The following is a 12,187-nucleotide window of genomic DNA, read 5'->3' as shown; positions in this document are numbered from 1 at the left end:
AATGCACTTGAGTCACATCCGTATGAGGCAGTATTTGTTGTATCGATTCTCCATTAGTTTCCAGTACCATTGTTGCTTTGAATACAAATGTAACAGATAGCCGAGCTTGTAGGCGAGTATGTCAAGCCGAGAGATGCAAAAGCAAGGATATTTAGGCTTACAAAAACGTGCTGACAAAATAATGTCTCTGGTTGGCAATTGTTGGTTGTGTTACAGAAAGTTACATCGTATGCAATGAACTTAAGAGACATCCGTATGAGGCAGTATTTGTTGTATCGATTCTCCATAAGCATCCAGCACCACTGTTGCTTTGAATACAAATGTAACAGATAACCAACGTGTAGGCGAATATTTCATGCCAAGAGATGCAACGTTATGTATAACTTTGATTCAAAAGTTGATCAATCAAATACAACTACAAATTAGTACTATCGGATTTTTCATACAAACAGCAATTCACAATCACTTTATATATTGAATTTTTAATACAACTAAAATTTGTATGTTTTAGAACCTTTGAAAAAGACAACGGTAGTGAAAGTAATTGAGTGTAACTGATAAACGCTCTACAGAGACAATTATTTTATTCTTTTTTTAGTATTCCCTGTATATGAAATTATTGAAGTGAAAACTTCTTTAGGCGCGTTGAGGCGTTTTGGTAGAGGGTAAAATCCTCGGTTCGCGTCACCGACATGCTAATGATACTAACCTGCATGAAAAAGTCAGTCTCGCTGTGTTTTTTAACCGTAGACTTGGCCGCGGACTACTAACCTGCATGAAAAAGTCAGTCTCGCTGTGTTAAAACTGTCCCGGCGGAGTATGAAAACAGACTGCGAAAATCAGTGACCTTTACGGCTTTCTCTTGCGATTTAAAAGAGAAGCCAATGTCGTACAATTCTGTAAGATGCGTCAAATTAAAGCTCTTAATATTGGCAATCTATTGGTTACATTTTTAAATATTAAAAAAATTTCGAAATAATTTTGATTATTGTTTACATTTTACATTAGCGTTTACAATGACAAGAAAAAAGTAGTAAGCGAGGATTTTTTTTTATTTTTTGGTCAGACAAAATTTGTCAGCGAGAAAGTTGTGTGAAAATAGATGAATATTTTTTTGGTAATTTATCATTTTTTTATTGGAAGTTTAGTTTAGCCTGTAGTAGCGTATGAAGTGATTGAGTGGACGTTTCTGCCGGAACTGTAGTTGGCGCATTGGCTCACTGATACCGTATTAACTCAATAAATTAGTTTATTGTGCAATAAAAATACCTTTACGAAAGAACCAAGTTAATTTAACTAATTTATTAGTTTTAAAAATATTGTGGGTTTAATTGTTATTGCAATTATATACTTTATCCGTAGCAATAACTGTATTATTTACAACGGTGTTCAACTCACTGTTGTTCACTCGGTGTTTACTCACTTGTATTCTATGTTGTAACTAACTATTAATATTGAGCAATTACAACATATTTTTATACAGATAAATGAATAATGAAAATAACGAATATATTTTTAAACATTTTTAATATTTGTACGAATATTTGTATTTAAAATTTAGCATTATTCATTTTAATTATGTTTTTAATATTTAACCTCTTCATCATGAAATGAGTATTATTACGGTATAAGATTTATCTTACTAGCGTGGTAAAATAGATTTCTAGTTATTTGATAATATTTTTTCGTGGATTTTAAAATTGGAAAATTAAAAACGCGTCACATTTACAATTACAGATGTACTGCTACTATAACGTATTGTTAATTACTCTCAACTTAATAGTTCCGTTTTCACTTCTATCGGCATTCCCACGACTGATACTGTTTTTTTTATAAGATAATAGCTTTTTTTAATAAAAATAATTAGATTTTAATTATTTATAAAATTTAAAAATTTGTCTAATAATGTACTCAAATCCACTCTTAAAAATACGGAAATTCTCTCTTTATGAATCACAATCTAACGAACTGCAATTTAAGAATAGTTCTGAAAATTGTAACTGGTAAACCGTGGGTTCTTTCCTTTATTTCAAATTTCTACGACACTTCTCTGGACAGCAAGTGTTTACTTTAATTTATCTAAAAGGTTGCGGAGGCGGTTCCCAGAAACATAAGGAAATGCGGTATTCTCTCGTATTCGTGGTAACAATCGATGGACGAACAGGTTGATCGAAAATCCAAGTAAAGCGAGTGAACGAAAAAACTTGTACGTAACCAAATCTCTTACTGACTATTCATACTCAGTCAAAATGATCAAAATCAGTACATTCGAAGTGGTCTTAAGAAAAATTAGAGGACAATGCCAAATTCACTTAAATTATCTGCAAAATGTGGCAAGAAAAAGAGATGGATCTCGAGGTAGCCATCGAATTATTTTGCCCAATTAAATGAAATATTTCTTTATTTGAGGCGAAATTAGGGCATTATATCCTATTTCTTACATTTAACATCATATAGAAGCTAGAACAAAACGTTCTTATTTTTAAATAATAATAAAACTGAATATTTTACTTTAAAAATGTTTAGTATGAACAACAAAAAGTATAACTTTATTGAAGAATATAAACTAAAAAAAATGTATAATGATAAAACGGTATATAACTATATTTATAAACACATACTCACGGATTGTATTGCCAAATTGATTATATTTTCTAATGGGTTATATTGCCTAATGCATTATATTGTCCAATGGATTATAAAGCTCAATAAATTATATTGTTCAATGGATTATATTGTCCAATGGTATTGGCCAATGGATTATATTGCCCAATGGATTATATTGCCCAATGGATTATATTGCCCAATGGATTATATTGCCCAATGGATTATATTGCCCAATGGATTATATTGCCCAATGGATTATATTGCCCAATGGATTATATTGCCCAATGGATTATATTGCCCAATGGATTATATTGCCCAATGGATGATATTGTCCCATGGATTATATTCCCCAATGTTTTATATTGCCCAATGTATTATATTCCTCAATGTTTTATATTGCCCAATGTATTATATTGCCCAATGTATTATATTGCCAAATGGATTATATTGTCCAATGGATTATATTGCCCAATGGATTATATAGAACAATGGATTATATTGCCCAGTGGATTATGTTGTCCAATGGATTATATTGTCCAATGGATTATATTGCCCAATGGATTATATTGCCCAATGGATTATATTGCCCAATGGATTATATTGCCCAATGGATTATATTGCCCAATGGATTATATTGCCCAATGGATTATATTGTCCAATGGATTATATTGCCCAATGGATTATATTGCCCAAATGGATTATATTGCCCAATGGATTATATTGCCCAATGGATTATATTGCCCAATGTATTATATTTCCCAATGGATTATATTGCCCAATGGATTATATTGTCCAATGGATTATATTGCCCAATGTGTTATATTGCCCAATGGATTATATTGTCCCAATGGATTATATTCCCCAATGTTTTATACTGCCCAATGTATTATATTCCCCAATGTTTTATATTGCTCAATGTATTATATTGCCCAATGTATTATATTGCCCAATGTATTATATTGCCCAAATGGATTATATTGTCCAATGGATTATATTGCCCAATGGATTATATAGAACAATGGATTATATTGCCCAATGGATTATATTGTTTAATGGATTATATTACCCGAATGGATTATATTGACCAATGGATTATATTGCCCAATGGATTATATTGCCCAATGGATTATATTGCCCAATGGATTATATTGCTTAATGGATTATATTACCCGATGGATTATATTGTCCAATGGATTATATTGCCTAATGGATTATATTGTCCAAAGAATTGGCTGCAATCGTATGGTTAGTTTCAATCCTTGAGAATGAGTAGAGAGCAAGGTGACTACAAAAAAAATAAATGGCAATGCTTCTACGATGGATCATTAACCATCAGCGAACGGAAAACGGACTAAAAGACGCCCTTGTTAGTCTTAATGACTTTGGTTAACCATAGTAAGTCTAGTTATAAAACAATGCACTTGTACCTTGTAAAAGTATTTATGATTTTGTAATCTTAATCTTTCTGTAACAAATTAGACTTGAAAATGGACCATCTAGACTAATTTACAGTGAGTTAAAGTTAAAGTCACCACCATTGCAAAAATATTAAAATGTAAAAATCTATACTCTCAACCTGTACAAGTATTTCCTCATCATTTATATCGTGTTTTGAAGCAATGTAATATCACAATATTATCGACCTGCATTCAATTGATATATTGTACGGATAGAAATAAAGTTTTATGGATAACCGAAAATAATTAGAATTCTAGAGATTCAGGAATATATAAGTTTGAATAATAGAATATATAATATAAAAATGTAGAATAATAAAAAATATAAATGTTGAATATTACAGATTTCTGAAATTATAGAAATAAATTTCTGTTTCTAAATCAGTGTCTAAGTAACTTGTATTCAACAAAGTGAATAAACAAGTTTCAATAACTGTATTTAAAACATGTTGGAGTATTCACTGCGGTCGTGATGAATTGCTCGGAAGATATGACTGTGCAGTGTACAGGGTGGAGAAGGGTGGGTGGAAACCAATCGCGAGATGTTTGCTACTCATAGATCAACACTGGGCTTTGTGGGATCAACCCTACGATGCACGATGTGTCTGCACCTCGTATACCCGTACATTCTATTCCAGGTTATTCAATCGCGAGATGTTTGCCACTTACAGATTAACCAGAGATTTGTGGGATCAACTCTACGATGCACGATGTGTCTGATCCTCGTATACCCGTACATCCTATTCCAGGTTATTCAATCGCGAGATGTTTGCTACTCATAGATCAATACTGGGCTTTGTGGGATCAACTCTACGATGCACGATGTGTCTGTTCCTCGTATACCCGTACATCCGATTCCAGGTTATTCAATCGCGAGATGTTTGCCACTCATAGATCAACACTGGGCTTTGTGGGATCAACTCTACGATGCACGATGTGTGCTACGATGTGTCTGTTCCTCGTATACCCGTACATCCTATTCCAGGTTATTCAATCGCGAGATGTTTGCCACTTATAGATTAACCCAGGGCTTTGTGGGATCAACTCTACGATGCACGATGTGTGTGCTACAATGTGTCTGTTCCTCGTATACCCGTACATCCTATTCCAGGTTATTCAATCGCGGGATGTTTGCCACTTATGAATTAACCGAGGGCTTTGTGGGATCAACTCTACGATGCACGATGTGTGCTACGATGTGTTTGTTCCTCGTATACCCGTACATCCTATTCCAGGTTATTCAATCGTAACCAGGTTATTCAAGACATAATAATGTTTGCCTTCCGACTTGCTGTCACGCTTCCTCTGTCATGAAAAAGAGTTTCAGCTACCGCTTATATTTTACGTACCAAATAATTAAGTATATAATACCAAGTTTCATTGTCTTATTTAAACAAAATCACAATGTAGGTAGGTTTATCAATTCAATCATATGTTTAAATAATTTTTTATCATTTTTAATTTCTCTACGTTAGCATTAATGCATAGAGAACACTGAAATGTAATAACACTTCTTATTTCAACCTTTTCTGTAATCACTGTTGACCACAAAGATTATTCAGGTAATAAAACTGGAAGTTTCAATAACAATACACTTTTGACTGTAAGTCTTTGCAAATATTACGTATGCGGTGTTTGATCAGTATTGTAATCCAGTTACCAAAGACAAATAAATATCTTACTTCTGGTAAAAATTTAAAGACGAAGGTATAAAACTAATATCAGAGTTTTTACAGAAGTTCTCAGAACTGCATATGCATATATTTTCTTGATCAAGGTAACAAAGTAAACACAAATATCCTAGACAGAAAGAAAATTACAAGGGACGCTTTCTGACAAAAGTGGGCTTTATATACACTTTCTTGATCGGGGGCACAAGGCATACTCAATCATTGCGTTAAAAATATAATTTATTCGAATCAAAAGTGCTCTTACACGCTCAAAATATAAAATAACAATCATAAGAAATGTCGTTTAACACCTGAAGCTCTTAACCATTAACACTGTGATATGTACCTAACACTGTAACTTCATTTCCAAATTACATAGAGCCCAACAATTTACTATATGATGAGTGTGATAACTGAATAGTTAAACTCCGACTTTAAGATAGTTCCGATAGTTTAAGACAGTGGGATAAAATAGTTTAGTTGTTACTGATATTTTTGAAGCTATTCAATAAAAAGTCATAAGATACTGAAGAGAAAATCGAATTATTTTAGAGGTGCTTTCACTCTCCGACTTCAGACTGCCAAAAAACTGTTTATGTTTTAAAATTTACATCTTAATTAGATTAGGAGGCTTTCACTGACTATAGCTTACCTCAGGAGAGATAGTAATGTCACTCAATAGGAATATTCCCGCGATGTATCTGTTCGTCAGTAGCAATAGCGTGCGAAGCGGCGGGTAACTGCTGTATTTTTTGTTAATAACATTATTTTTTAATTAATACGTCCGGTCTGTGTTACATGGATTCAAATAAACGTAGAATACATAGATTCTTGGTTCAGAATTCATTCTGAAGCTATGTATGGATTACCAACTGAATATTTCAACCATTTTCTTCAATAAAATCATAAACAGGTTAAATCTGTACGAAGTTAACAATTATTTGATTATCTTGAAAGTGGAAACGGGTATTAAATAGAATACAATATAGAATTTTCTATACAGAGGTTCAATATTTTTACACATTCATTTTGTTACACAATTCTCTCCCTTGTGCTGAAACATAAATCATAACCTAACGTGTTCAGTAATTACATATAAATTATTATTTTTTGAATTAAAAAATATATTGTAATACGCTGTATACAACTAGGTTTTACATTTATAAATGTTGATCAATAATCACTGTAAATACCGAAATTGCTACGGTAAACTGAATGTTTATTTGTAACATGAGATATGTGCTAAAACTGTCCAATCAATGTTTTAAAACAATTTTCGAGTTTATGACTGAGTTCGTATCTTTTCTTGAAACAATAAAATATAAATCTTCTTGCATATTTCTATGAGGAATAGCAGTCTTTTAAATATATCATCTATGGTATCTAGTTGTATACAACTAGGTTTTACATTTATAAATGTTGATCAATAATCACTGTAAATACTGAAATTGCTACGGTAAACTGAAAGTTTGTTTGTAATATGAGATATGTGCTAAAACTGTCCAATCAATGTTTTAAAACAATTTTCGAGTTTATGACTGAGTTGGTATCTTTCCTTGAAACAAAAAAATAAACATCTTCTTGCATATTTCTATGAGGAATAGCAGTCTTTTAAATCTATCATTTATGGTATCTTGAAATAAAGGTCACAGAAGACAAGCGAATTAAAGAATTTATTTTTTAAAGGATGTACGTAAAATATGACTAAATGGGATTTACATAATTAGTACAAACCATGTATTTTCAGAAAAATAATTAATATTGAAAGATATATTCATTAATTCACTACATTTGCTTGAATCGTTTATTCAAAACAGTATCACTAATTTGAAGTATATTTCATAAATGTACTATAAGAAATGCATGTTGTTACCTCCAGCAGTTTTCTCTTGAGCCTCGTTACAATTTTACTAGAAATAACGTCTTTAACTTGTTTAACTTCTCATTTTGTGATAAAATTAATCTCCTCAATGCGAAATGGCTTTAGGGAAAATATCTTAAAGGCAGTGACTGTGAGATTGATTAAATATAACCAAGTACCACTGGTTGCGTCATCTTTTTCTCTGATGTAGATAGGGGACTGTTTTAGGTATTTTTAGCAATAACTTGAGTTATTCAAATAAAATGCAAAATACACTTTGAGTTATCTTTTTAATTTTTATTCAGGATGATCTATTTTGTCTAAAATCTTAAAAAAGTGAAATAAGTTATCTTCAAGTCAATATTTGTACAGAGGCAATTATATGTTCTTAACTATACGCGTCTTCTCTTTGTTTAAAGTTTGTTATTGACGATAGACAACTTAAAATGATAGTGGGATATTCTATTGTGCGTTTCCGTTAAGAAACAAAGATTTGTTGTTAAAAGAAAGCTAGGAGGAATTCCACACTATAATGGCAATAATTAAGAATTGTATGAGATCAAAATTACGTAAAATGTTGTTATGTTCTTTAAATAAGCATGAAAATAAATATTTTAAACATATACCTTATAGTAAAAGAAACACTACACTACAGTAAAACACTAAATGAAAGAAAAATAAAGCTAGCGAAGCCTTTGAAACAAAATTAAATTCTTGTTTTGTGTATGAAAGTGTGTTACTGTTAGCTGAAAGCTCACCGATATGCTAATAAATGCTCGGTTCTAGTTTATTTCCTATCTAAACAGAAACTGTTGTCATAATATTAATTGTAAATTATATTTAGTAATTATCCTTTTTCTGTTACTTTGGACTTCACCCATTCTAAACCGGTTGATAGAATTAAGTAGTGGAGAAGGAACGCCAAAAAAGTCAGAAAATATTTATTGTGATGTAATACATTTATAAATAACGGACCAAACAACGGATTCATGCGTATTAAAGAGAACAGGAATATATCGCAATAGTGTAATTATAACTCTTTTGTCCGGCATAAAGCGTTTATTAATAACAAAAGTAATTAGTCACACTACTCTATTGTATATTAAATTATCTTCTCTAAAAATAATTAAGTAAATATTTGACAGTATTATCAATATCCTATTATATATTTTATTAGCAAAGAATAAAACCCGTATGGTTATTTTCAATATGATTAAATTTTTATAGCAAAGTACGTTTGTGGGTGGGGTAAAACCATTGTGGATAAAGATGATTAGAATTATTATATTTATTAAGGTTCCAAGACTTAAATACAAAACGTATACTCGTCATTTTTACCGTTTCACCTAATTATTGTGATTTATAGTATTTTTTACAATTTCTATTACAGAAAGTATTCATAGATTTGTGATCAAAGTAATTTTATAATAGTTTATCTTATTTATTAACCTTAAAAAAACGTTTTATCAAAGGTTCGATTAAAATTTCAAATAAGAAATATATAATATGTATTTAGAAGGATTCTTATTACTTGGGTAGTAAATTTATTAGAATACTATGAAATAAACCTGCCTGGATTTTACGCAGATTTTAAAATGCGATATTCACAATATAGTGTCATAGTTATGTTATAATATGTGTTTATATATACAATAATACATACCTGTACAATAATACATAAATTTAAAAAGTTCACGGATCCAAATCGGCAGGCATGAAATTATTGGTAAAAGATCATAAATTGTATATTTCTATTTAAATAGTAAATTAATTAACAACATTTTTTTATTATTATGTGTTTATATACTTTAACCAGGGCAAAGATGAAACTTTATTTCTTTGACTTAATGTATTGTTTCAGTAAAAGTAGCATCGGAGGAAATGCTGAATTGCTGGCATGTACTGCGTCATTTATGCATAGTTTATAAATTGTATTATTAAAAACTTTATCTTGATTCATATAAACACTTCAGGATATAAATTTCTGACGGTTTTGGTAATTCAAATAAGTAGATATCGACTTGTTATAACATATATCAGTCTGAGCGAAGTTTACCCGAAGTTTCAGTTGTTGCTTCCTGTCAAATCCGCCCAGTATCTTCTTTTCTATCAAGAAAATATAACATTTTTAGCATTAGACCAACTATGTTAGACTATTTAAAATTTGTACCTGGTTGGGGACGACGAAGACCACGACGAAGAGCAGGAGAGCCAGTAGCGTGTGCATCATGCAGTATGCGCAGTTAGAGTGGACGCGAAGTTGCTGTACCACCCCTATATCTCCTAGTTGCGCACGCATCCACCCCCTCACTCCTCACGTCCATAAATGAGAAAACTTTCCCACACAAGTAGTTTTGGCATATTTAAAAAAGATTTAAGCTTGACAGGCTATGATGGGTCTGTGTCTAACTGCAACTCCCAAGATTTATATATGAAACCTCTCAGCTTACTGGTTAAAAAGTTAAATCCGCCAATAAAAGTCTCTTCCATTGCTGTTCTTTGGGTAAATTAAAATAATAAAATTATTATTATTAAAGTAATTAAATCAAGAGAATATGTAGGATCTTCATGATAACATATCATTCAATTTTCGTTAACATCATACACAAATGGTTTTACATAATTTAAATCAAAATATAAGAATTAATTGACATTAAACAATATAATCACTATTTTAAAATATAACATAAACTATTTAAATTAGAGTTTACTTCTCCTAAAGTTATGACTTTGTCAATATTTTTGTATTAAGGATACAATACTTGCAAAATAGTACATAAAAAACACTGAATGTTTGTTCATAACTTTTTATTTACTAAAATGCACCGCAGTTTACATTCATGACATCCCACTTAGATATTTGATTATCCATAATTCGATTTTGTTATTGCAAAACCAAAACTACTGTGAAAATATGAAAAATATAAGTATTGTATAATTATATAATGTATAAAGTTGATGTACTATTTACTCAAGCAATGTATACAGTATCTTTTTCTGGACGTATTTGGATTCTCAAAAATAAAGGATGTTACAAAACTCTCACTAAAGACTTAAGGCTTGTTTCATGGACCAAAAGTAACAAAAACCTAAATACAACAACTGTTCCTTTTATGTACTGGCTGTCTACATGTATGAGGGTTTTATAAAACGTCCTATTTTTTAAGTGTAATAAACCAAGTACAACCAAACTTTGGATCAATCTTTACATTTTTGCGGTTCACCAATAAAAATTATTTGCGAATATTGAGTTTAGTTCCAATTCACCTACCGCTTAGTGCAGCATCTAAAATCGGACGCTGGTGCAGACTTATGTTATGAAATTGATTTTATGATTTACGTCAGGGTGAAGGTATCCAAAATGTCGGCGACGAAGATTTAAAAAACGAAATGTTTGCTTAGTTTCGATATCAAACACTCAAGCTACAAAGTTCCTCTGTTTGGTTTACCCAGTAACTATCCAGTGTAATCCAGACGAAGAGGTATTCAATTGCACACCTTATTAGACAACCAGAGTCCAAGCAGTTCCCTGCCGAAGCGTAATTGAAAAACAATTCAAGCTTTATTGTATAGCAATAGGATATAAATAGGACAGAAGGCACTGAATATTGATTAAAATCATAAGTTCAAATAATAAGCTTTGCACCCAGCCAAGCGCAACGCAGGTATGGTAAACGCTACAGAAGGGAAGTTTGATACGATTTTCTTCCAAGCTACTTTATAAAATGCCCTTGGGTATTTGCAAAACCGGTACAAGATATTTTATAACGAGGCACGTCGTTTCCCAGTTTCAGCTATCACAGAATATATTAAATGACGGTTAAATAATAGTTTCTCTATCATTAAACATTATGTTGAAGGACATATATAATGTAAGATGATCTTGATAGGAATTAACATTTTTATGGACTGCTAGCGTTTACCCTATAACTATCTTCTCTTTTCAGTCTTTGAACAAGGTACTTGGTTCAAGGTTTATTTTTGACTATTGATTATTTCTGATGTAATACTACAACTGAAGCTTGAGGTTTGAAGAACTAGAACCTGCTCTCTTCTCTAAGTATTATAAATTAAACCACGAACGGATTATTTAAGATACGTTACTGCCTGGATGGTTTGAAAGTATTGGAGACTTCAATGGCTCTTTGGAGCGTTATATTTTACAAGGAAAGAACACAGTTTCTCATTTTCTCTAGTGCATGCGACACGTGTTGCTACGTGCCTGGTTCTGTGCAGTGGCAATGTTTGGGTTCATTCTCCTCGCCAGTCTGGACTTACAGGTCTTTGATTATTTTACGTAAATCTGGATCTGTTGTCAATTAATTCTTTGCAAATTCATCTTCACAGATAGATTAGTTTAATTTGTCTACATTCCTAATCTTATGTGTTCAGATTTTTGACAGTTTATGAATAGGATATATTCCAATTCTTTAAACGTAGTTTTCTTATCTTTTAACTTATAATAACTTAGAACCAATTCTCATCCTCCCCCACGCCAAGACACAGCTACACTCTCTACGCCAGTAATTTCCCCCATTACGCTATTGTAAAAATGCACCTGTTAAATTTCCAAACATTTCTAATTTTGGGAG

The 12,187-nt window shown here is 31.5% G+C and overlaps 1 protein-coding gene across 6 annotated transcripts in view; it reads right to left on the bottom strand.

Moving 5' to 3' along the window:
• Window positions 1–9,880, bottom strand: part of LOC124362226 (neuropeptide-like 1) — a 114,212-nt gene extending 104,332 nt beyond the window's left edge. For all 6 annotated transcript variants that reach the window (XM_046816547.1, XM_046816548.1, XM_046816549.1 and 3 more), the window contains exon 1: window positions 9,766–9,880. In XM_046816547.1, coding sequence (XP_046672503.1) covers window positions 9,766–9,825 — 60 coding nt within the window. In that variant the 5' untranslated portion in view covers window positions 9,826–9,880. The remainder of the gene's footprint in view (window positions 1–9,765) is intronic.
• Between the last annotated feature and the right edge of the window lie 2,307 nt (window positions 9,881–12,187).

This window comes from Homalodisca vitripennis, chromosome 5 (genome assembly GCF_021130785.1).
Source record: "Homalodisca vitripennis isolate AUS2020 chromosome 5, UT_GWSS_2.1, whole genome shotgun sequence".
In the NCBI taxonomy this organism is placed as follows: domain Eukaryota; kingdom Metazoa; phylum Arthropoda; class Insecta; order Hemiptera; family Cicadellidae; genus Homalodisca; species Homalodisca vitripennis.
The sequence above is the reverse complement of the archived record's forward strand: the minus strand, read 5'-3'. Positions and strand labels throughout refer to the sequence as shown.